The 27,115-nt window shown below is 38.8% G+C and overlaps 2 protein-coding genes across 4 annotated transcripts; one reads left to right on the top strand and one right to left on the bottom strand.

Annotated features, from left to right (window-relative positions):
• Positions 1 to 287: 287 nt before the first annotated feature.
• LOC145906479 (alpha-(1,6)-fucosyltransferase-like) lies at positions 288 to 26,598 on the bottom strand. 3 transcript variants are annotated; one of them, XM_082993898.1, is made up of 8 exons: positions 26,538 to 26,598; positions 6,230 to 6,309; positions 5,917 to 6,005; positions 5,242 to 5,485; positions 4,604 to 4,847; positions 2,472 to 2,654; positions 1,984 to 2,131; positions 288 to 991 (listed from the first exon to the last, which is right to left on the bottom strand). In XM_082993898.1, the coding sequence occupies exons 1-8, from the start codon at positions 26,564 to 26,566 to the stop codon at positions 626 to 628; spliced, it is 1,383 nt and encodes a 460-aa protein (XP_082850024.1). In that variant the 5' UTR covers positions 26,567 to 26,598; the 3' UTR covers positions 288 to 625. The 3 variants fall into 3 exon arrangements, with proteins under 3 accessions (XP_082850024.1, XP_082850023.1, XP_082850025.1); XM_082993897.1 differs by lacking the exon at positions 26,538 to 26,598 and adding an exon at positions 7,314 to 7,467; XM_082993899.1 differs by lacking the exon at positions 26,538 to 26,598 and adding an exon at positions 7,314 to 7,467 and having other exon boundaries at positions 2,571 to 2,654.
• LOC145906472 (cytochrome P450 2J1-like) lies at positions 23,262 to 26,399 on the top strand. The gene is made up of 10 exons (XM_082993888.1): positions 23,262 to 23,431; positions 23,494 to 23,591; positions 23,941 to 24,022; positions 24,087 to 24,309; positions 24,364 to 24,531; positions 24,693 to 24,832; positions 25,170 to 25,274; positions 25,332 to 25,463; positions 25,526 to 25,726; positions 26,005 to 26,399. The coding sequence occupies exons 1-10, from the start codon at positions 23,281 to 23,283 to the stop codon at positions 26,184 to 26,186; spliced, it is 1,482 nt and encodes a 493-aa protein (XP_082850014.1). The 5' UTR covers positions 23,262 to 23,280; the 3' UTR covers positions 26,187 to 26,399.
• Positions 26,599 to 27,115: the final 517 nt, after the last annotated feature.

Here is a 27,115-nt window from a genome sequence, read left to right as displayed (position 1 = left end):
CTTAATAATAAAAAGAAAAAATCTATTGATAGAAGTATGGGCAAGGCGCTCAACTGTTTCTTATTGTCCAAAGCTTCCAAATATACCTTTTTCACAGTCAGGAGTTTTCCAGAAAAAATTGAAATAGTAATGAAACACTACCGCTACACGTTAAACCTCATTCTAGGAATATTTATGGACAAAACGATCGCAAACGAGTCAGTGCACAGTAAAATTCAAACCCAAAAAGGTCAAACACAACGACCGCAAGGCAGCGCACCACAAAATTTGTGTGTAGAACTCCACTGAATGAATGAGAAGTCTGTTGTATCAGTTACAGCAGCATTCTACAGGGAGCGTACCATTTATAATCACGGTTTAGCATTTATTCAGCACACTGTTTAGCAAGCTTATAAAAAAAAATACCCAGTAACAATTACATGCTGGTACTGCATAACTACGCATAGTCAGTAGAAAAACAATTATGATAATAAAGAGACTGCTGGCTCATACTGTTGAAAACGTTGACATGTTTTATTTATTTAAAACCCTTCGACAAGAGCTTATGTTTTATTAACCTAAAACAATTATGTTTTATTGAAAGGCAAAGTGCTTGGTGCGAAGCGATCCACGTAAATTATTGTTTCTAGAACTCTGGTTTCGTGTGGGAAGCCATTCCAAAGGGCGACACCCAACTGCAGCATGCAGCAGAAGAACTAGGGTGACCACGTGATCCGTTAAGCCAATCAAATCCTTCGTACCGCACTGGCCACGGACATTCTTTTACCTCATTACCCTGAATTTTCACTGTTTGGAGGGTGCGCAGGTTCAAATTTTGGTAAATTACGTCACCAAAGCTGAGGTCTATGACGTCATCAGACCCCTTGCTGTTATTTCGAATTGCCACTAGGTGGCGACTAAAGCCTCCAAAGAAGTATTTCCGGTCCAACGACGCCGCCTTGATTTTTTCGTTCGTTTTCGCAAACATCAGTTCGTAGGCGAGTCGGCCAACCTATAAAAGAGAGTAATTATCCACAATTTTTGCAACTATTTGCTTTTAACTGTAGACCAAGTTCTGCAACGGGAAAAACGTTGGCGAAGGAATTTCCTAATTGTAGTTACCCTGCGACAGTAATTTTTTACGATTTCTTTTGACCTATCACACATTCCTTAACAGCGGTACTTCAGTAACTGATAAGTGTTTTTCCAACAGTCAATATTCAACATTCGGGCACGGAATCTCAAATTTCGATTTGCTATTACAAATATAACATAATTTGGCCGGGAAGTTGTGGAACTGTTCACAAATAATATTGCCTTCGTATTCTGTAAACAAATAATATTGCCAGGTATTGAAAAGCTATCATGTCGCAAACTGAACACACAAGATATGTCAAAGATAAGACACACGATCAAACAACTTGGCAAGTGTCCTTTTTATCCGGTGGTGATTACCGTTGTACTAAGTATTATTTTGTTTGTTCCAGCCGAAACCAGTTTATCGCCAAACAAACACCACCGAAAATCCACCGAAGTGGACAACGCTGTATCGCCAAACAAACACCACCGAAAATCCACCGAAGAGGACAGCGCTGTTTCGCCAAACAAACACCACCGAAAGAACAGCGCTGTATACGAGATACTGCTTCCAACTTAAGACCCTTTTGGCTACGATGTCGCGGTAACCCAGAAACGACAACACGCGGTAACCTAGAAACGACCAAATGAGTAGAAAATTTCATATCCCAAATGAGTACATTATGTAAATGATGACTTTCTGGTCGTTTGTATTTGAATTGAAAACCCAAAACTGCAAGCAATGGTCGGGCGAGCACCACTTATTCAATTACTTCAAATGCTTCGGAAATTGAAGGAATCTAGATCCCCCTATATAGGCGACATCAGTTCCTTTTATAAGAATCTGAAGGACTAATTATTATTAAAAATCTCATTATTATCATCCAGGCCAATGAACAGATCACATCCAATCAAAAACAATCTTACATTAGAACTGAACGTGCAGACGAGAAAATCACAGGAACTGAGCAATTCAATGTCGAAGGCGATTCCTTGCAAACCGTCGGTTGACTTTCGGTGTTTTCCGGCGTTCGCCACGTGGTCGACGGCAACGAGGAACTGATATCTGGGGTACCTTTACAACAAATGCAATGACCAATTAAACATTTTCTTAATCTTATCAGTCTGCGTTACTTAGCTTATGGCAAGCCCAGCGACTCCCAAAATGGACCCCGCGGAACTCTGGGGTTCATTAAAAAAATATAAAGGAGTATAGCGGGTAATTTATTTTCAGGCAAAACTGTTAAAATACGTCCGTTAAGCCCTTGGGCATTAGGCACATGAGAGCACAACTAAAAATATAAACAGTACGACGATATAAGAAAGAAACCGTTCGTGCTTATTTAAAGTTTCTTGCTTTTCTTGAGGTTTCCCAGACAACTTAACTGTTGCGCGGAACATTTATGGATATGTACTTTTGTAAGGCTTCTTGGTACACGCTTGGGTCGTCAGTTGATAGATAAACTCGTCTTGTAACATTCGTGTGCTTAGTGCCGTTATGATAGTCCTCGTACCACATCTCAACGTGCTTCATGTACTCCGATAACTCGAATTTTTTGGCCTCTTTGATCAGTTTGTCTGTTCGACGAACATGGACTCTATGTGGTAACACAACTGTTTTTATTTCATTTATATGCATGCGTAACACACAGTATGTGGTAACACAACTGTTTTTATTTTATTTATATGCATGCGTAACACACAGTATGTGGTAACACAACAGTTTTGTATACTAGTTGTTTTGTGAGGCAATGACCAACTACATAACCAGGCAATTGGAATGTGTTGAACAGAAATGGGCTTTCTATAGCCTGGGCAACTGGGTGCGAAGTTTGTGTAGGGCCATGTTTGACCAACTATAGCCAGGCAAAGACTATTCCACTGTAGTGAACGTCCTCTGATGAGAAGTTCCTCGTTCGTTAAACTCCCGAGCTCGCTAAAACACACATTAGCGAGGCGTTTACGAGCGAGGAACTCGGTATGGACAATGGTATGCCGAGCACATCTCGTTGGGACCTCGTACAAAGGCGCAACGAAAACGAGAGAATGCGTCACTTTTCAGGAGTAAGGAAACTTTGCGTCGCCTTAAGTCCCATGTTTCATATGAGGTATAGAATCTTGAATTTACCCCACATTTTTTTGTTCGTTTACATTATTTAGATAAGTTTACGATAATATGAGACCGAAATCACAAATCAAATTGTTGCTTTGGTTTTAGGCTTAACAGTTGAGCAAATGTCCTAACATTGTACTGATTAATCTCATTTTTAATTGTTATAAAATTTTAATTAAATCACAATCCTACCACACCTACTTAGCAAGTTATTAAAATTATTTACAAGCCGAAAACTTACAATGGGTGTTAAATACCCATAGTCTACCGGTCAATATTGTCAAATTTTTCGCCCTTTTATTCGGGCAGAAAAATATACAAGTTATGTCAGGGGCATTTGAGAATTTACAATTCGCTATATTGTGTTTACGAGGTAACGAAAACAACCCATGCAAAATTGACACTAATATATTTTCGAATGGCGTAGTTCTGTCGATCGTTTTCACAACACTGAGTATTAATGCAACAACAAAAAAAACTGCTGCTCTGACGACAGCAACTCCCTTGGTTGTGTTGGGCATTTTGATGAATTTCCGTTTCTTGATCTTTCGAAATTTAAACGATTAAATGCGGTTTGGTGTTGTTTCTTATTAAGCAATATTAGAATAGTATATCATTTTGCTGTATATCTTTTATTTTATAGCATTTACAAATCTGCAAAAAAACATAAAACATACTGATATTGCAAATGTATAGGCAAGCAAAATTAAACTATTACCACCAAGTCTATCATATCCCATGAATAATTGGTTAATTTTGGCCTATTTTTATGACAAATAAATGCAAAATATGCTGCCGTTATACAGTTTTGCGACAAAAATGAGTTTAGCGAGTGGTCTGAGATCCTCGTTAGCTGGCGAGGAACTTAACGAGAATTGTTTAGCGAGAACACGGCTCGTCATACCAAAAGTTGCGTTAGCGAGGTTTTGCGTCAATAGCGAGTTCGCTAAACTTAGCGAGATGTGCTCATCATGCCGCCCCTGGTCCGTGAAACAGTGTGCACAACTGTACGCAGCTCACTGAGATGTACTTAACACTTAACAATTTTAAAAATTTGCGCCTAGTTGCACTCTCCGTAATAACTGTGATAATTAGTCCTAAGTCGTCTGTTTGTTTGAAGTTTTGTACGACATATATATTTCGCCTGTATGTGCAGGCATCATCGGTATCGCTTCTTCAAATAGAATCAAACCGATGATGCCTGTACATACAGGCGAGATATATATGTCGCAGAAACTTCAAACAGACAGACGACTTACGACTATTTATCATATTTTGTACTAATCCGTTACTGAGTTTCTGTCAGCCATAGAGATTACACAGGCGATTCAAAGAAATCAAACTCTTATTTCCGTGATAAAATATGAAGTTCTCTAGTAAATCACGAACCTATAGAATTCTTCGCAACAGAAATATATTAACATACATTCTTACCCTACAATTGGATGAATGAAGCCAAGCTTTTCTTTTAACTTCTTGAGTGTTAGCTGTGCTTCCGAGTTCAGTGTCGTAATATATGCGAGAAGTTGGCCCATCCACCACAGGTCTGGGGCATCGTGTGCTCCCCACAGTGCTTGCAAAAGGACATCGGGAATTGTAAACGGGGTCCACGGGGTAAAAGGCTTGTAATTTCCGTGGACATGATGAATAACAGTTTGGGACAATGTTGCAGATTTGTCTATGAAATGAAAGGTTGGGGTCAGTCACAAGTTCAACAACACACAATAATAACCGCAGCACGTAATTTAGCATTTGAAATCTTACAGAGTATTGCTCTAAACCATGAGTCCTCCAGCCCGGGGAGTCACCCACACGGGGGGAATTTGTATTTGCGAGGAAGAAATTGTGTTTGAAATGTAATTGGACGTTTGGATGAAATAGGGGCGGGGATAATTTATCTTTGAATGTTTGCTAAAAGGGTCCATGAAAACGATTGAGAACAACTGCCATAAATCGTAAATCATTGCAAAGGTGTTGGTGACCCCGACGGTGATATCAATGACCAATAGTGGGTTTTTATTGTTGATTATATATATATATTCCTTTTTACGTCAGTCTAAGATTATTCATACCTTTTACGTCAACGCCAGAATCCCGATCGTCCACATTTCGACAAGTTTCGCTCAGCGGTTTGTAAACGAGGCTCATGCCGTCCTTGGTGCCGTATTCGAATCTCACAAGTTCAACGACCAGAGTTCGATTCATCCCAACAGCGTTGAACAAGCAAGGGGCAATGTGGTGTATGGTGCAGCCAAGACCACAGGTCGCGTGGATTCTACAGATGTATTTTCGTGCCAGCGAACATTCCCGCGGGTTCTTAAAGAAAAACGTATGCAAAAGGTCAGCAACATGGCAGGAAATTGGGACCCTGGATTCTAAGGGGGTTCCAATTTACCATAAAGACCTGCCAAAACACAAGAACTTGGCACCCGAAACGAATGCCGGGCCAAAATATCAATTCGTTAAACCTTTCGTGTTTTGGGATGTCTTTGTGGTAAATTGCGGAACCGCGGGGCCCGATTACGCCTGAGTACCGGCCCCATTCAAGCACGTGTTCACCGGGGCCAACACAAGAGGCAGTATATCTTGTTACAACGCACTGTCAATCTCTCTTAACAGAAGCTGCTCAGCCTAAATAATCTGTACGGTAAACAAAGCGTGATCTTGTCTTGTGCCGTGGGCGGTTTCAGTCTCAAGGTAAATGCTTTTATCATCTACCATACAAACTTAGTTATCAGCAAGAATACCTGAAGTGCGTGCAACCTCCTTTGGACGAAGTCAGCCAAAGCCGTGAGCACCAATTCCCGGTCGTCATTGGATGTTGTTTTGTTCAAAACTTTCAACAGAAAAGGATACAGTTTGTTTTTCACTAAAAAACTGTTCTATACAAGCCACAAGGCCACTGTTTCGACATGATAGTCTTGCTTGCCTGACAAGATCGTTGTTGGTCACAGCATGGCTGCACTGGTGAGGCCTATTAGGTCAATACAGTGGCCCTGTATGGAGCTCACTATAAAAAATATCCAATACATGTTTTGTAAATGGCAAGGTGGATGATACCTGCTGTGTGTGAGAGAATTGTACTGTTGGTTTCATGGACTTTGTTATTGGGGACCCGAAACTTTGTCCTGTCGTCAATCCTAAAAACAAATCATAATTTTTGCTTTGAATGCGTATTAAAATGTTTGGTCAAATCGGAACCCTACAGCGGGCCCAAGAAATGGGGGTTCAGTCGGTACGCCGATAAAATTTGGGGCCATTAGGGCCTATTAAATTTTAAGGGAATTGTATAAAAGGTCGCCCACGAACACCATATGTTCGCCTGAAATTATGGATAAATTTTTGTCGTCATCTTTTTTCTCGGCCCATTATTTTCTCTTAAGACACAGGTTTAACGCCCGCCGTACTTTGTCTCAGTCTAGGGTCCATGGGCCCTTCAGGGACCATTGCGATCTATCAAAAATAATTTTGCTGCCGATTGAGGGACGTTTTTGTGATATTTTTTTGAACGATATGAGATTTACTAACACAGTAGATAAGATATGTGCAAAAAAAGCCATAATAATATTGGCAATCTGCAGACAGGATGTATCTACTGTGTTAGTAAATCTCATATCGCATATATTGCATTGGTGTTTTGCCTTTAGCGCTATCGGTTACCAAGCAGATCCGTTTGGCCATAGTGCGCTCCACAGTGGTTCGTCTCTGTTGTTTGGTACTCAGTATAGGGTACCCAACAGATCGACGTTGACCGGACAGGTACCACAAAGTGGAATCTAGTGTGCCTGCTAATGTAAAAGCTAGCGCAGTGCCACTGCAACAGCTGCAATGATGAGACCTCACAGGTCGAAACAGTGCGTGTACACACCCTGTCTGCAGCTTGCCAGTAGATAAGATGTTCTTATGTTTTTTAAAATTAGTGGTTGATACACGAATGTTGTGCAAATAGACGCACCTTAGAAAGCAAGTAGTAACTTTAGAAAGCTCGTGCTATTACAAGTGCTTTGAAAACCAAGTCTGTAACAAGTTTCTTAACACAAAAAAATAAGATTGTATACCCACAGTACTAAATTAGTCCAGCGAAAAACTGCAAAAAAGTACACTAGAAACTGTGTCAGTGCAAATTTGTACAACTGAAGCTTACCTCCAATACAGATGGGAAAATATGGAGAACAAAACCATGACAACTATCCCCAATAAAATTGTTTTTGGCACGTAAGACATATCTGTTCAACTAAGGATTTGTTGAACATACATTAGCTACATGTACCCAACACCTCTTTTAGGTTATGCTGTTTACCCAGAAAAAGTTGCGATCAGTAGCCTATTCCAGCAAATCAATATAATAATTATCTCATTGGAAACGAAATTGATATACGAATTTTATGCACTTAATGTCGACAAAAAACGTTTAACAGATAAACACAAAACGTTGTGTTCATCCTACTCTGGGCAATACCGTACGCTGAAATCTTGAAATTTGCGCTTGCAAATACTTCGCCATTTGGTTACACTTCCATCCACAACCTTTTGTTTTATCTGCAAAACGTTTTTATCCACCTGGGCGTTGGTGCTTCTAATTTCACTTCAGAGCAAACTGCAAACCTAACTGCGTTTTTCCTTTTCTGCTTGCTGCAAGTTAACTGCTGCGAACTGTCTACATGTGCGCGTTTGAATTTTGTTTTTCAATGTTCAAGCCTAACGGTAAGCTCAAAACTACTGATTTTTACGTGTTGCATATCTAACCAGGCATGAGTTCAACAGCTTCATATTAAATTTTGTAAATACGTTTTTCGCATGGTGAACTAGAAAATGAAAAAAACGCTGGATTGGAACAAGGCGTTTGCCATGCCACTATAACGTGTCAGAGGTATCTACAAATCATAATACCACTCGTACCAGACCTCAACGTTTATCAAATATGCTTTGGTAGCTTAATATGTAACATATGCTGATGCTGCAAACTAAATCACGACAAACCAGCAAATTGGTTCTGCTATAGGGCTAGGTTAATAGTATGCTGTACAACTGGCTAAGCTACTTCAAGTTCACTGCTGGTGTTAATTACCAACTATGACTATATTATAATATCAACAGCGGATGTAATATAAGCAAATGACTGATCACATATGTGACTTGCACAATCCCAAAGGAAACTCTAATGTTTCTTAGAACGTGTTTTCTGTGTGTTGAGATGGAAAAAGGCGATGACGGCTTCACACCCTATTGGCTCAGCCAAGCACGTGACGCGCAATAAACGTGGCCTACTGTAAAATAAAAATACTACTACACCAGGTCGCAAAGATTTCGGCAAACTTGATCCACAAATAAGTCTGATCCAATATAATGATGTATAATGCTGACTGAAGATCAATTTACCAAATGTATTATTTTCGATGATGCTGCAACGTTTCGTATGAGTTCGGCCGGCTGCTATAACTGAAACTAATACTACGTTTCCATGGCCACTTTCGTACAAAGCCTGAAAACATAGCCCGATCATATACTAGGCACGAACGAACAGGCGCATAACCGCATGCGTTTCCATGTCCGTTTCGTGACCGTTTAGCATAATGTGGAAAATGCAGTCAAAGAATGCTATCTTTCTGGTTATTAGACATAAAAGAGTGCCACAGTACTTTGAATCACCACCTACCTAGCCTATTTAGACTTTTTGCGGAAAAAGAAGTTTAGTACAGTACACATTACAGATTCCATCATAACTGTGCATATTGTAGATGCGTGTACTATATTCAGAAAACTCCGTATATATCTGACATCATTTCAGAATAAACAATCTTTTATTAAGATGGCAAAACTTGACAGACATCAAATAACTAATCCAAGAGTTGAGTTATCCAATTTCAACGTTCAGTATCGAAATAGTCAGAACGGAATATCCCATGATAAGTATGCGGAACAAACTAAAAATAAGTTTTCCACCAGATGGAACCAATATCGAAAAATGTGGAGAACTTTTAACAACAGTGCCACGGGTGACAAAAGTGCATTACTCCGCCATTACGAAGTACACCACCACCCACAACTTAGCGAAGGACCAAAGTTAGCTAAATGGTACTCTGTGGTGTTTTTACAACAACCGCCCATGGACCAATTGGACATATACGAGGACAAATGGCACAAAAACTTAAACGCAAAAATCAACATTCAAAAATTGATTTTACCGTCAGTTACGTGAGCCCCGCCCATTTCATTTTATTTTATTTCTTTATTTTAAATCCTTTTATCGTTGTTTCACCTGAATAACCAATGGATGCCTGTGGTGATGTAAAAGTAGGCCACTTGTAATATCTGAGCAGGACGCCGTCCAGTATGTTAGCACCAGAGGTTTCTACTATTCGGCCAGTTTTATCGTTTTATCATTTTAGCATCTGTTTATTTTGTTTGTAGAACTGAAGATGCTTTAATAAAAAGCCAAACATGTATTCTAAAACTAGAAGCGTGGACACAAAGTTGTTGTAGCAACAATTAAAATTGAATTGAAGGTTAACTTGTGTCACGCGAAAGAAGTGTTGCTGGTTAGGTGGATTCCACGAAGTCAAAACATTTTATAGCTTGTCAGAACGGCATCGAGTTGTATTGTTAGAGTGGTCTGATCTGAATCGTCTGATCTTTAGACAATGTTTTACTCAAAAAACGTTGCCTGCTGTAAAATAAAAATAATACTACACCAAGTCACAAGTTTTCTCCAAATTTGTTCCACATATAAGTTTTGAGTGAAATAGTATCCTGTGCAAATTTTGGTTAGGTGTGAACCAACCACCTTTACACACTAAATACTACACTAAATTATATGTGGATCAAATTTGGCAAAAACTTTGTGACTCGGTGTATAGCATCTTCCGCAGTAAAAAACGTGCCTGATTTGCAATTGTTGATGCACTAAAAAATCGCAAGATTCTTTGACTGCGGCAAATATGTTTTAAATTTACAGTGAAATCAACCTTTACTATTTTTTGTCGGTAGCCGTAACAGCTTTCAAAAATGTCTGCTGTAAAATAAGTTGTGTTTTTGCATTAGGTGTTTTGAATAAATCATCTTTAATAATTCAAATGACATGCCTGGGTTTGTTGCAGCCTGCAATGTAGCCAGTCTTGCATTAACAACATAAATTTAAACGTTTTTCCAAAGCAGTGTAGAATTAGAATCACCGACGGTTTCCTATATATTTCGCCAAACTAGAGAATTGGAATTTTTTATTGTCCAGCAACTGCCTTGGAGCAGGACATTTCCACTCTCAAATGCGGACAAGTCATGCCATCGTCCAGCCTTTATTTGTCGCCATCATCGTCTTGTTCAAATAGCAAAAAAAACAAAAAGGTCATTAACAGGAGTACGGCTCAATCTCTTATCCTGTGTTAATATTGTACAAAAGTGTATCTTTTTTTCAGACTGGAGTGGTTTTCCAACATACTTAAAGCGTCCCTCTCAATCTCAAACTTAAACGTATATAGTACGGAAACCATGGGCGAATGACTCATTCATTTAAAGACCATCCGTCGCCTTTGTTTACCTTTAGAAGTTTAACTCAATTGTCATTGCAGTGGAATCATGTGTTTAAGTCGCTGCTTGTGTTTACTGTTTAATATCGGACTAATGAGTCATGCGTCGACAAGTGGGGTTGTGTTGAGCAATTTAAAACTGACTTATCCTCAAGCAAACGTAAAAAATTAACGTTACCCTCTTCGGTCGAATATTTTGAATAAACAAAAATCATGAAGTTGAATATTCGCATGTGACTGCAAAGCAATCTTGTGTGGATGGGATTAGACTTGCAAGCTTTGCATATGTGTGCTTTTGTATATGTGTTTAGAGAGGATTTCGATGCAAGCCGCTTAGTGGTGTTGTACAAACGTTTGTAATTTCGCTTTGTCATCTCCAACTCAAAGAGAAATAACTTCATTCGGTGCCGACATAATTAAAACAAACTCTTTCTTCAAAGCGGTGGTCCAGACAGCTGTAGTTTGTGGCGTGTTTACAGCTTTCGTTACTAATTGGAAGTCGATTAGTTTAGTTAGAGCGTCTATTGTGATTTTGCTTTGATAAATGACCACAAATTGAGAAGTTTAGATGAAAAAACCTATGAGTCTTGCAGCGTTTAAATAGATCGTCCGGCTGCTATAACTGAAGTAAATTCTGCCTTGTGGGTTCTTTATTACAGCTACTAAATTTTACTCCGAGAGCAGACTTGTTAAATTAATTAGATACACTAGAAAATTAGACGTGTTGTTTTGACACTGCTACGTGTTGAAATGACACACTTCTGTGTTGCCAAACGTGTTGTTTTATAAGCACCGAGTGAAAACAACACGCTTGATGTGTATTTCTAACACGGCGGTGTGTGTTTTAGCGTTAAAATCTGCAAACAACACGTGTGTTCTTTGGAAACAACACGGCAGTTTCTGGCAAACGTGTTGCAAATTTGCATAATAACACATCAACGTGTTATATGCACTACTGTTAGCAACACGCTTTCCGTGTTGTTATCAGACATCTATGTTTGCATAGGATATTTACGGTCAAAATTCGAAGGCTGGTGACAAGATAAATTACTAAAGAAGTGTTTTGTATTGCATATCAATATTTCTATTGAAGTAAGTATTGGCGATGGGAAATGCCCAACATGTATTCCTCTGTCATAATGTATTTTAAATTACGTCATAAAGCAAGCAATCAGTAAAATGCATTAATGCTGATTTTACTGCTAAGCACAGTTGTATGCGCAATTGCTAGTGTATAATTAAGAGCGTTTTGAGTTAGATATTATCAAACTATACTCCTATCGTTTAAGGGCATTGCGAGTAAAATTTAGGTTCTCTCGCCCACGTTTCGAAAACGCACAATCCGAAGCATGGGGATCCGGCAAATGTAAGTATAAATTAATTACTACCTACTTATTTGTCCATTATTTTTAAACGTAAATAAACTGTATTAATACAATAACATCTTGTAATGTCAGATTGTTATAAACTTGGAAGCTGAGAATTTTTGGTACTGTGTAGACAAGGTTTTATTTACCCCTTGCCTTGAAAATATTTCGGCGGGAATTTGTGGCGAAATGTTTCAAAGCAGCTTGCCAGGTTGGCTTGTATGTTAACTATGTTGTTACAACTACAAGGGTAAGTCGTGCCACTTCGTTTTTAGCTATGTTAAAATGTGTATTTTGCCATTTTTAATATGAGCTGTTTGGTTTGCAAAATTCTTAGGTTATCTTGTATAAACTAGGTCCTTGTATACTGTTGATCAACTTGTTGCAACACAAATTGTGGATTAGATGGATCACCCTGAGGTTAGTTTCAAGCACTTTATCAACATGTGTGCTTTTTAAGCATGTGCTTTTATTCACATTAACAATTGCATGTACAATAAACCAAACACCAGGCACTTTAAAACATACATAACAATAAATGTTGTGCAGATGTTATTTTTGTTGTTGAATGTGTTGTAGATTGTCTTACTTGCTGGTTTGGGCCTGATACCAGAAGAATATGTTGACACATGAAAAGTAATGTTCAGTAAGTATTGTCATTTCTTATCAAAGTAACAAATATAGCATTTTTGTGTTCTGTATTTCGCCTTTGCCCTTCGGCAAATAAAATTTTTCAACAACAATTCCTTTTAGGTTAATTAATGTTGGGGTGGACATCATGAAGATACAAAGGAAAAAGTAATATCAGCAAGCATTCTACTGGCATTTTTGTTCTGAGGAAGGTAAATATTTTTTTTATTCACAAACTATAAGTTAGTTTTGTAAGTAGTATGTATGAAGCCGCTTACAAAAACAAGTCACTGAAAATGCTCATTTTGTGGTAGCAAATTACTATATGGCATTCTTGTTTTCCATTAATTCGCATATTCGAAGGCTGAAAACATGTTGGTGATAATTCATATTCATACATTGACTTTTCAAGGCAAAGTTGTATTGTTGTCTCAATTTTGACATGGTTTTAAAAATAACTAATTGTGTTAATGTCAATGCTATTTTCATATATTTTATCTTATGCCTATTTATTTTCTTTTCAGAATGAACAGCCCAAGATGCTAGCCCATGCTTGTATTGTAATCAATACAAATAATGTTGGGTTCATTGGACTGATGTCCATTGCTGTGGATATCTCTATATAAAGTAAAGCTACCAAACATATTTGCTTGGTTGGCTGTTCATTATAGTTTGATTTTGTACTTTGCAGCCATAAAAAGTTAACATAGTTGAAGTTAATGCCTTAGACAAATTTCTAAAACAACTGTTGACTTTGACATTTTGCATGTTCAACACAAAAATGTGCATGATATGTATTTCAACTACTTATGCTACTTGATGGTTTCAAATTTGGTTATAGTTAGTGCCATATACAAATTTTCACAGTTGTATTTGTTTTTCTGCATCTCGTTCCAGTCCTTTTCAATTGCCTTTACTATTGTAATACAACTTGGTGCATATATAACTGTGTGGTTTGAAACAACACGCATTTCCCGTGTAATGGGCTTGTAGCCGTATACGACACATTACACGCGTGTTGTTTAGGCAGGATCGCAGATTTTCACGGCAAAACAACACGTTAGGTGTGTCAGAACATTCACAGGGAGAAACAACACGGCTGTTATGCAACACGTGTACAGTGTTGTATACGGCTACAGAATTGCCGTGTTGAAACAACACGTTTCACTTTTCTAGTGTAGAGACGTTGCAATATCAGGCGGCGTAACTTTAAATTGTTCCAAGCGGGTTAGTGACGTAGGCGAGTAACTTGTACCGCGTGCCAGTTGGTTAGTAAATGTCGGGTCCATACGGGTGACAGAGAGATTGCCAGAAGGAAGTGAGAATGAATATTCAACAAGAAAAATAGGTCTGTCATCAAGCCGGATGCCAGAAAGCTGTTAAATTTCCGCAGAAAAGCCAAACTCCGCCTTCGGTCTATCTGTGTGTGAAGAATTGGGTTAAGAAACATGCGTGTATTGCTACAGTCTCGATATAGTGTACAATATATAGGCGCAGCATAGTGAGTTATGTACTGTAATTGTCTGGTTTCCGTGAGTCCTAAACTCATTTTATGAGGGATGCAAAATCTTTTGATTTGCAACAATCATCTGCAAAAATAATGTAATTTTAACACATTTCCTTGAAAAGTTAGGGTTTCAAAACGCCCCATGTTGAGCGATATGGCCTAGCAAGCTTATTGCTGTGAAACACGCGTGTTCGAGCTGTTCTGTCGATTAAAAAACAAAAACCTTTATCTGTATTTTTTTCGTATTGGATTTGCAAGTGTCAAATTCGGTCCATTAACTATTAGACAATCGTTTGATAAACCGCCATTATTATTGCGCGTATGACGTAACAGTTGATTGCGACATATGAATTTAAATAAAATGCATACGGAGTTGTAAACTTCCTGCTCATTTGCCATAACTGCTAGGCGCGAAAAATAACTGTGGGATCAACGGTCGTTTTCGGGTTGTTCTTTTTGTATTGAATGGTTCACGCTTCCTTTTGAACTCCTCAACTATTCTTCAACTAGTTGCCGGGAACATTGTGTACGCCAGAGTAATTTCCTAAATGCAGTTTCAGCGCAATGCAGATTTCGTGACTTTAACACCGAAAAACGCATATGTACATTTTAATTTTCTGGATTTTTTTCAACATAAATGCTATTTAACTTTAACGTACGTAGAATCAAAGGGTGAATCAAGCGTATAGCGTCAAAATGGCCGCACAGCAAACCTCTGATATTGAATGCACAGACGCTACAAAATACAGTAAACTTTGCATAGTGCCACCAGTAGCAGGATGAAAGTGATTGTAATTTATCAAATGGCAATTTAGTCATAAAACTAACATTGCAATATCTTACTGAGTTAAAACAGTTACAGTGATCTGTACAGTCAAGGTTAAGTAGCATTCAGAACCCATCACAAGTTTGAGAAACTACTTGATTCCATCTTACTTCTCCGAACAAAAATGTGACGTATTTTCTTTTGTAATGTTGCGATAATAACCGAAAATGTGAGGGTTGGGGATGGGCAAAAAACAATGGCATATTATACCTTTCTGTTTCTATCAACTACGTTTGTCAGTAGATTATTGCCTGTTGTTGTAGTTTATTAACCCTGGTTTTATTCATATTTCTTTGGTTGGGTGCAGCAGTTAGTAATTAAAGTGTTATTTTTACAAAGTTATGTTTTATAAAGCGGAAACGTGTCCAACACGTTCCAATGTGTCTCCAGTCAAAAAAAAAAACAGACAAGCAGCGCAGAATAAGCGCTTGAGGACGATAGATAGCGAACTGCACAAATCATGCGTAATTTGGATAAAATGGAACAAAGGGTAGCCTAAGCTACACATCACGTGAGTGCTGAAGTGTAGCGTAGAAAATGTGCTAAATACCTTTAACTAATAAACGATAGAACTACAATCGATTTACATGTTCGTAAATGCATTGATTTCACTAGAAAAAAATATTGGTAACAATGGATAGCAATAGCCAGTTGTACAAACGAAGGTGGGCCTTTCTCGGTGGGCTTGCCGTTCTGCAATACTTTGCCGGAATATCGTTCGGAAGTTACGGTCAAGTGAGCGGTTTCTACGTGGAGTTTTTCAACACTACACACGCGACTGTGGATTGGATTACCAATGCAAGAAACATCGGCGGAATATTTATAACCGTGCCCTTGGCCTGGCTGGTGTTCAAAGAAAAACTGGGACTTAGAGGTCTTGTTTTGTTGGTGGGTCTTTCATCTACTGTTGGGCTTTTGTTTGTTACCCTATCTTTCATAAGCAGTTCATTATTGGTGCTGATTGTAATCGGACAAGTTCTTACTGGTGTGGCGGAAATTATAGGAGTGGTCATACCATCCACTTTCGCTGCCCTGTGGTTTCCTGAAAACCAGGTTGGAACCGCAATCGCAGTGAATATGATCGCGATATACCTTGGCGATGGCTCCGGGTACGTCCTGCCTTCTTACCTTGTGTTTTCGACAAGTGGGTCCTCAAACAGTACAGGAAATTTTAGTCTGGCGCTCAAGTTAAATTCGGCCCAACACCATTTGCAAATAATGTATGGAGCTTTTTTGGGAATATCAGCCGTGGCGACCATATTTTTTGCCGTGTTTTTTACCAGCACTCCACCAACTCCACCTACATACGCACAAGAACTAAAGGTCTTGCACGAAGTCGATAATAAAGTGGAATCTAAGGATTTTTGGAAAGAGACAAAGCTCCTGTTTACAAACTATTCCTACGTATTCCTATGCTTAATTATGGGTCTAATTTTCCAAATTATTTTGCTGGAAAATATGATGATGTCTGAGATAGTTAAGCGCGCCCATGATCACATAAAAGGGGTAGCGCCACACATGCTTAGCGGCTACATAATGAGCATGTACAGCGTGGGATCCTGCATAGGCGTTTTCGCTTTTGGAAAAGCGGTTGATCTTTACAAAGGCTACAAACTGCTGGCAATATGCGCTGTTGTAGCCGTTCTTCTTTCTTCGGTAGCAATTACGGTTTGCGTTGTTTTCAAACAAGTAACAGGCATGTTTGTCGGCAATGCTTTTTTTGGACTCTCGTCTGGAGCCGCTGCTGTCGTGTTTTTGGAGATGGTCACCCAGTCGACCTATCCGGTTGACGAATCGCTTGCCAATATTTATATGACAGGAATACAAACAACGATTGGCATGGTTGACGCGTTTGTCGGGAGAATTGTGTTCGATACGTATAATAGTTTTGGAGTCCTTCTTTTCCAGTGTGGGTGTATATCGTTGGCTCTCGTGCTGACTTGCTTTCTGTCGTCACGAAACCGCAGACTCGAAGTTTCTCACGTTGGTGACTCACGGTCGACCGACAAAACCCCACTTATCGGAACAAGCAGTGCCTGCTGTTATTAATCCGTTTTGTTGTTACCATATAACCAAAATAGTCCCTCGTCACCTCCTACATTCAAATTGTCCACCGCATTCTTTACTGCTATTTCGTTGACGTTCACGAAAATGAAATTGTTGCTGACGTCAACTAAGCGTTGTACTTTATATTGTTGCTTTGATAATCCTCTGCAAAGACGGCTTAAAGTTTACGAAAGCTGTCAGTGTGATTGGATCGACTGTTTACGTATCATGACACGGTGTTATGATGTATGGGAGCACATCCCTTTATACAATTCGAAAGCAGCAGCTTGTTTCCGAATTTTATTAAAATTAGATTAAGTCCATGGCTATTTGCGCAAAAGTGCATGTTATATACCGGAATTGCGCAGTAACTGTTACAAAAGTCTAACAAATTTATTTATTTCCCAGAGGTAAAGGACGTGATTAACACAATAAACACGAAAAGCACATTAGAAAAGAAATAACAAACATGACGTCAGACAGGATACACACAAACACTTTTAGCGGACAGATCAAATTTTGTTTGTTTAATTAACGCGTGACTATGGATTCGAAAAACGTGTGGGTGGTCTGGTTGCTGAACAAACCGCTATAGCTGCTTTTCAGGGGACATTTGACCTTTGTGTTAGTCACAGTTACCTTGGTGACGGACCATTGAAATTGGTATGAGCAATCCATCGGAGTTAATTTTTTTGGGATTTTCATATTTGGTTAAAAGCATGTTTTTTTCAATAGCCCCAAGTTAGCACATGATATCATGCCGAACTTTGCAGTAAAATGCGCACTAAACAAGCAGAGTGTTTTGACTAGTACCGCACGCATGTTTCCCAACTTGCGTCCTTATAAAATGAGTTATTGAGTCTCAAATGAGTACTGATTATTTCTCACACGAGATGAGCAAATAGACTTTTTGACGGCCCAAGAAAAAATCTAAGCATTTGTTTCGCACGCTCCAATGCGATGGAATTTTTGGTTCAATTTAGGTTTTTTATTCAATAACATTTTTCAATTTAACTTTCAGCAGCACGCAATTCCCATAAACGCTTATGCTCGTTATATATTATATATATTTTGGTTGTCTGAGCATTTTAGTGCCAGTGTTATTTTGCACACAGAAAAAAATCACCGTGACAGCCATGCCAAGACAAAAACGCCAACGATTTATTGAATCGTATCCAATTAAATTCATCATTATATAGAATAAGGGCATGCCAAGCGGTGCTTTCAACCTGTTACACCATCTGGTGCGAACATGAAAATATTTTGTGCGGATATGACATGGTGCGGATAACAATTGGGTGATAAATAGTCGTTTCAGTTCAGGAACTTCTTGTTTGTGTCTCGCTTATCGTGGCTCTCTGCAGCATTGTTTCATGTAACCAAAACAGTTTAAAGTTACGCCACCTGATATTGCAACGAGTCTTTCTTTCAAATAAATTCTGCTCACGGAATCAAAATTAGTAGCTGTAGCAAAGAACACGCAAGCACATTTAATTTCAGTTATAGCAGCCGGACGAACCTATTCGTACGCTGCGCTACGCACATCAAGTTAAGTGAAGAAACCAAAAAAGTTGCCTTATTGTCAGCAACTAAAATTCCGCGCTATTATTCGAATGCTGGGATTTGTGGACAAACATTACACTTGGTGGCGCTAATGGGGCAAAATATATACGGCGTGAGAATCTGAGGAATTTGTGTAATTAATATTATCAGTTTTGACGACTCTACGAGCTGCGCTAATTTAAAATACAAAGGCAAAGAAAGGTATCGCTTATTGGCACAATCAGCGATTTAACGACAAAAGTAGACCCAGATGTCGCAACTTGACAAACACTGTTCAAGTTAATATTTGACAATATTACGTCTCAATTTGCTAGAGTTTGAACTTTGTAGCCATGTACACACTGCAGCAATGTTAAGTCGCCACAAAACATTATGTCGACCGTACGGACGGATATCGCGCGCTTGGCACCTGAAAGCCATGTAGACATGTGTTTTTGCGTCAGAGATATGGCTGTTATAACAGCGAATGCTGATTTGCAGCAGGCAAGGAGAGGGGTGTTTGCAAACGAACAAGAATAGGCGATTTTGGCAACACCTTCACTTGTAAGGTGATAATATTAGGTATTGAGCAGGACTTCTCGTATTCCAGGTATATTGTTGTGAACAACCTTAGAACCAGCTCTTTATTTAACATACGAGGCTAAGCTGCCTAAGAAAAGTATTTGCAATGTTTGGTTCCTTAGGCCGGGTCCACACTCACGCTTTGCGCCGGCGGATTCTTTGTTTGTTTCATTATACGCCGGCGTGCGGGCGTACGCTCGGGACATTGAAACAAACAAAAAACCCGCCGGCGCAAAGCGTGAGTTTGGACCCGGCCTTAGGCCGAATATTTGTATTTCTGTGGAAGTAAGTTTCGCGGGTGGGAAATGCCCAAAATTGCATTTTCAGGAAAAAAAGAATCGTTAAAGTGCCCAATCATTTGGGGTGCCTCTAAAATGCCATTGTAGTCATTGTAGGCATTGAGTTTAGGCATCGTAGGCATTGAGTCTAGGCATTGATAGTCTACGATGCCTAGACTCAATACCTACAATGCCTACATTGCCTAGACTCAATGCCTACAATGGGCTATTAGAGGGACCGAATCATATCTAGTGTTATGAAAGTTCCACCCTTCGTCTATGCATTCTGGTTTAAATTAGGTGCTGAACAAACGCTTTAACTGCTATCCTTTGGACATTTGATCCCATTATATTGGCAAAAAAGCCACGATAATGCGCTTGGATTTTGGGACAAAATCGTACAATCGTGGTTTTTAGAAAAGCCTATCTGTTCTGTACAAAAGGCAACCAAAGCCAGTTGCTGAAAAAATGTCTGAGTAGCCCTCAGGGCTGTTTATGCCTTTCTCCCATACTGGAGTGATTTGCTTTTTTGCCCACAACTATTCCTGTGGCAGGTGACCCATGAAGATCTACTGGTACAATTTAAGAGAAAAAAATTAAATTGATTGCAGCTGCATCGGACAGGACACAGCAAAGATGAGGAGCCGGCAGGAGGATGTTATGTCCTATAGGCTAGCAAAAACAGCAACCAAAGCAACTTTCCTGTGACAATTTTTTTTGCCATTGCGTAGAAAGGGTTGGGGCCAACATTAAATTGCAAATTGGATGAGGTTGTTGTGATTCATTTTTTCGCAAAACCAACTTACATATTTTGCAGCCTATTTAGCTAACATAATGTCGCCACCTGGGGGCGCTTTAAAGTGCATGTGACACGGAAAAATAAAACATGTTAATAATTAAACTAAGAGATGTTCATAACTTAAAACATTTTTGGCGAATAAAGTAGCTTAATACGGCGACTGGTTTCTGAGATACAGCTGATCAAAGTCGCACTTTTACCGCTGCGAACGAAATCGTGCGAAAGCTAGATTATTGTTGCGTGACGTCATGGAAGGCGCTTTGGTCGTGCGAGTACTGGTAACAAGCCTTATGCGTACGAATGGAAAACATTGCAAAACTGGTTTAGTATAGTGTTGCATTAAACAGGGGACAACAAGTGAACAAGTGAAACAAACGGATTTTGATGTTTAATTTGAGCTGCAGACAGATGGCCGCTGTTTCGACCTATTATGTCTTATTTAGTTGTGTAATGATAAAACAGTTACTGGGACAGGTGCTCTTGTTGTTACAGCTTTTATGATCGCTAAACGTGATACATGAACTATTCAAAACACGACAGAGACAAACCGTCAATTTAGCATTGTCGTTTTGTCCACTCACAGCAAAGATAGAAGTGGGTTAATTGAATTTTGAGGCTAACACACAACACTGTTATTCTGTCATAGTACCACGTTTTGTCCGAGCGTTGTCTACGAGTTCGCGTCATAAATGATTTATTTAATTCGTCACAATCAACCACCAATGTATTTTTCGCAATATAGTTGTAACTAGAAATGTTGGAATCATTAAATTAAAGTCAACACAAAGGTGAGGTTAAAGTTATGACATCACACCCAAAATGACGTCATGTAATGTCACTGAGCACCATCCCCGTCTTATCGAAGTACAGAGTATATTGTTCTTGCTGCTATAAGGCTGATGCCCACTGCCGTCGTAAGAGCGTCGTAAGGGCCTTACGATACGACGGTTAAGACCGTCGGAGCAGTTGCATACCCACTGCGTCGGAGCGCCGTCGAAGAAGCATTCGGCGGCGCCGCTTACGACGAAAGAAGTCGATCTAACGACGCTACGATCGAGTAGAATTGAGTTCTACTCCGTCGTACATCGTATTCACATCGTAGCGAAATGTCTTGTAGTTTGCACGCGAACTTTTGACGTTACTGGAACTATATATAAAACACCCCGAAGCACTTGTGCAGCATACGATCGTACCAGTGTGCATGCGCGGTTGCAGCGTCGTGGTCGTTGGCATGAAATGGTTTGCGAGCGAGCTTGCGCCGTTGAACCACGTTGAACCATGAAAAACAAACAGACCGTAACGAGCGAGCTTTGGTCTTCAATTTACATGCTCTGATTCTGATGTTTTTGCAAAATGCGCAAAATGGCGTTGTAGTGAAATGACTGTTGTAGTTTAAAATCATAAAAAACGGTGCCGGTTGAGAAAAGTTTTTTGCTTTTGTTACATCCTGGTACGTAGTATTCTCCAAGACGAAGATTGGAATGACTGCAACTTTCCAGATCAGTAGTTTAACATTTGCTTCTGTTTTACATAAGGTCATTTGTTAATTTCAGAATAAACAAAGTATGATTGTTTGTGTGGAAAATTTATGCATGAATCGGACCTGACTTAAACAATGATCAAAATTGCGCATTCCTACATGTCTGTGCTATATGTAACTAAAAGCTGGTTGTGGTGTTTTACTGCAATTTATCACCAAGAGATTTGTTTTATATTTTTTATCTACTCATTTTTGCTGGCTTTTGGACATACATGATAGTTAAATAAAAGCACTCTTACAGAAAACGGTAATTGAATTGTTTCGCTTTTATTTGCCGTAATTTTCGATCAGTTGATTTGCAAAAAGAAGCTAGTTCAATTAGCTTTCGAACCGAAACCGCTTCCGAACTAGCATGGGCTGTGAAGCGTAACGCTTTTTCCGATAATGGCGGGAAGCAGGTAAGAAGCATGTCGCGAACCCGCTTAAGACGTCCGCGGGTATTTCCCGATCGTTGTCGTATCGTTAGCCATTGGGAATCAGCCTATACCCTTTGGTCTTCCAATAATCAGGAAGAAATAAGCCTTCGGTTTGTGACGTCACAGTGACATATTTTTGTGTGATGTAAAACCTTGTCCTGACCTTCAAGGTAACGTAATCTGTGGATACTCCTATGTTTGAAACTATTCGATATATGCAATATAAGGCGCCTTCTCCTATGTAAACAATGCATTTTTTTTTCGACGCGAGCGCCTTGTGTGATGTCAATTTCACCACAGCAAAGAAGGTTCACGATTTTTTGTCGCCGCTACTTTTCGTGGAGTTTTCTACATTTTTTAGTTGACGTAGAACCAAAAAACTTTGGATATACGTTTGTTGTAGATGTACCTTTAGTTTTATGCAAAGTTGCCATGACCGTGTCATATGCACTTTGAGCAACTATCCTGCAATCATAAATTTGGGTATATTTCTGTGATTCAGTTTTAGCTACATCCCCCAACTAACTTTTTCATAGCACTCGGCACCAAATGACTAGCTGACTGAGAAGGGCAAAAAATGCACTAAAGCTGCACCAAACAAGCTGAAAATCGCCCTGGCAACAACACGTACCTTCCCGCTCATTTAACCATAAATTTGACCCAAACGCATCACCGGTTGCCTTGTGAGGTAGCGGAGTTTCTCTGTGACAGAGGACAAGACGGACAGTGCGTGCATACATGACGGACAGTGCGTACATATGCGCGTGTGCTGTGGCTAGGCGGATTTCAGCAAGTTTGTGGTTTTATGTAAGATTCAATCTTGGACATGTTCGTTTTTTCCCACGAGGCATTTATCCATTTTTTTTTGGGGGGGGGATATTATGACACTTTCATAAGTCAACAAGTCAGGCAGATAAACGAGCAAAACAGTTGATAGCTGCAGACAACTTGAAATTGGGATTTGTTGGATTTCATTACCATGCAGGTCTTGTTGCTTAACAAAAAAATATTATGGACAGGTTCAGTTGTTGGGTGATCAAATCAATTTCCCAACCATGATCACATATATGATTGCATCATGTTTGCTGTTTTTGCTGCTGTATCTGGCACTTGCCAGTGTTGTGCGACCAAAAAACTTTCCGCCTGGGCCAACTGGATTACCTTTTTTCGGAAGTTATCATTACCTGAAGCCCGATGCGATAAAGAGTAAGAGTTAGAATGAATAATCCGTGCTCTACTTATTTCTGACACCAATTTTTTCCCTTCAGAAACTCCACAGTATTTTAAAACTTACGGAAACATTTTTAGTGTGAAGATGCAACACAGAAATGTTATTTGCATAAGAGGGCCTAAACTGATCAAGCAGGTAAGTCCAAGATATTGATATGATTTTAATTTTGAATTTACCATTCTCTTTTTTCGTGAAAGTATACACTGCATACTAAACATATTTTCACCTTGTGTCAAGCTGCAACATGTGTCTGTACTGTTTAATGTGACTGAAATCACAACAAATTCAAACATAGAAAAATGTATATACACCTATAAATGTTGTCATATATTTTGTCTGGTTTGATCTGTGAAATTTTGAGCTGCAGTCTATTGTGTGTGTAAATAACTGGAGAAAAATGCTGTAAATTTAATACCACATAATCCACATTACCCAAAAAATCATTACAACTATCAGACACAAAGTGAAAACAGTGTTATGGTAGGTGATGTCAACCAACCCAAAGCCATATTCAAGTCGCCTAGATACATTGCATTCCAAACTAATGCGAGGAAACAGTAGAGATGGTAAAACAAATACGAGTTTCACATGAAATTGATTTATTGTAGTCAGACATTTTTCATTTTGCAGGGGTCGTATTCTCTAGACCTGGAGAACAGTGGGCAGCCCATCGTAAACTTTTTCATAACGTCATTAGAAAATTGGGCCTTAATTCTGGGGACAATGTTGTTGTAAAGGAACTGCCATACTTTTGTGATGAGCTTCAAAAGCAAGAAAGTGAATGTGCTGATTTTTCAAATGTGTTTGATTATGCGGTCTTAAATGTGTTGGCCTACTTCATTTTTGGCAACAGGTAACAAAAGTTGATTAAAGCAAATCCACCAATTGGATAAATGTTTTTTAACAGATATAGCTATGGAGATCCAAAGCTTGGAAGATTGATGCATTTGAATAACCAGTACTTTAAATTAATGGGCAATGCAATGACTCCATCATTTGTCCTCGTGTCTCTTGTCCCTTACTTACACAAGTTATGGTTGCCAAATGCAATGAAAAAAGCTATTGCTTGCAGCAAGTATGCATATTTTCGCAAATTGTTTTTTTTTAATTTGTTTGTTTTAGCAGAAGGGATAGTAATTTGCCGAAAATCACATTTTAAATGAAAATGCACCAAACCTTTAGGACTATGACTGGTGCATGTACTGACAACTATCCAAGTTCCCGTTTTTTTTAAAGGGAGCTGGAAGCATTTATTTCATCAGAAATTGAATATCATAAATCTACACTAGATCCTGGAGAACCCAGAGACTTTATTGACTTTTATCTAGTTGAAATGATGAACCTAGGCAGCAACAGCAACTGTTTAAAGAATTATGGTAACATTAAATTAACAACATTTAGTATTTTCTTTCTGAAATTGAACTTTTTCCAATGCCATGCGTGACACAGGTGGAAACTGTTTTTTTCTATTGAATAAGAACTGATGCTGCTTTTAGTGAAACATGTTTTTTTTGTATTAAACTGTGTTTTGGCATGCGGTTATATTGTAATTTTGCAAACATTATATTAAAAAACACCTCGAGCATTTATAATTGGCTGCATTGTACTTGGCCTTTCTGTGCATCATGTAACAACCAGAAAAAGTTTAGCCATGACATTTGGCAGAATGTAAAAATATTCATTAAATTCTGTTAAACTTTTGCATGATACAAGGTTTGGTGACCACAGTACTGGATCTTTTTCAAGCTGGAACTGAATCAACAGCTGCCACAATGAAATGGGCTGTACTTCATATGGCAAACAACCTTGAAATTCAGGGTTTGGGAAATGAATTAAATTTGTTTATCTCATCTACTTGACCCATTTCAATTGCAGAAAAAGTTTTTACGGAAATATCAACAGTTTTGGGACAAGATCAGCTGCCAACATACGAAGACAGGAAAAAACTACCATACACCGAGGCTACCATTCTCGAAGTACAAAGAAAATCTAATATTTTCCCTTTTGGTACACACATGTTTTTTTAATAAAAACTGATAAACAAGTAATTCCACACCAACCTTCAATAGGAGCACTACCCCTTGCCACAAAAGAAAGAGTTCATTTAGAAGGATATGATTTGCCAAAAGACACTGCAATTATAGTCGACTATGGTTCCATGCACTTTTCCCCTGAACACTGGAAAAACCCCAACCAATTTGACCCGGAAAACTTTTTGGATACAGATGGTACAGTAGGTTCAAGGCCTGGTTTCATGCCATATGGTGGAGGTATGTTTGTCATATGTGTTTCCAGATATTTGATGAAAAATTGGCAATGTAAACCTGCCCTTTTTCGCAAGTTTTGCATACTTTTTCAATAGGGCTGGCTGTGGTCCTACAGCAGAAGTTGATTCTTTGTGAGGAGATCACCTTAAATATGGGCACCTAACTTGATATATTCAAGGTTTTATCGGTGCCCATGCTATTTTAATTCTGTTGTATACTGTTCATCTGCATAGTTGCTTTTTGCACAAAATACATTTGATTTGATTTTGATTTTTGAATAGGTCTTAGAAATTGTCTTGGAAAGAAAATAGCAAAGCAAATGGTTTTTCTCTTTTTCGCGTCAATGGTGCAACGTTTCAAGTTTCTACCTCCACCTGGGATTCACAAACTGGATGAGGGATATGTGCTTGGTGTCTCATCTCACCCAAAGCCTTACAAAATTCATGCTAAAAAGCGTCTGTAGTGCAATTTCTGTGAGATCAAACTGCACGTCTTTAAAAAACATTTAAATGCTTTTCTTGTGTTACACTTCTTGAAATGCTACCAGTGTGTTAATCATTTTTCATGCACAATTTTAAAAGTTTACTTGCAAATGCAAATCAATGATAATTATGTTTTTAAAATGAAAAACGTATTTTTTATTGGCAGTCTGGCTAGATTGCCTTTTACTGAAACAGATGGGTGTTCAAATTGTTTGATTTCAATTTTCTGTTAATAACAACATTGTACTTTTGGCATTTTTATGGGTTTTATTTTAATGTACTTTTATGTAAATGGGTGTTTTCAATCATAAATACCGATATGAAAAAATTACCTGTCTTCAGCCAGTGATTCTTTGTTCATTTCTCAAGTTCACTCTGCAGACCCTATGAAACGTCTGGAATACAAAATACGCAATTACTCCAAAACGACACAAACACCCTTGCTGTTGACAACTTTTAGTCGAAACTAAACCGAGCTGTTAATCAATGCAAAAATGTATCGTTCAAGCCTACGAACAGCTGCACATGACTAATCAAATCCTTTTTTGAACCATTCGTTAACCTAAAGACTTTAGGTCACGACAGCATTTTCATTATCACTGTCCTCCGTCCCAAATGTATGAGACATGGCAATCAGTAGTGCATGACTAGAAACGTCACGGTTTAATGAACACCCTGCTCTGCTGCTTTCTTCCTCCTTTTAAGTGTTTTACCTTGTGGTTGGGTTTGCAACTGTCTCCGAAACTATGCGTGGTTTCCCAAAGTACGTTGCCTGTAACTGAAAGATGGGTGAAACGTTTTATGAAAAGAATTTGCCATGAAGCGCGACTTGTCATTTTAAGTCACGTGTGCCGATGTTTGAAAGCAAAAATGTACCCTTAAAATACTTGCCCAAACTATAGTCCACAAG

Source organism: Ascidia mentula, chromosome 6, assembly GCF_947561715.1.
Source record: "Ascidia mentula chromosome 6, kaAscMent1.1, whole genome shotgun sequence".
NCBI classification, from domain to species: Eukaryota; Metazoa; Chordata; class Ascidiacea; order Phlebobranchia; family Ascidiidae; genus Ascidia; species Ascidia mentula.
The sequence above is the reverse complement of the archived record's forward strand: the minus strand, read 5'-3'. Positions and strand labels throughout refer to the sequence as shown.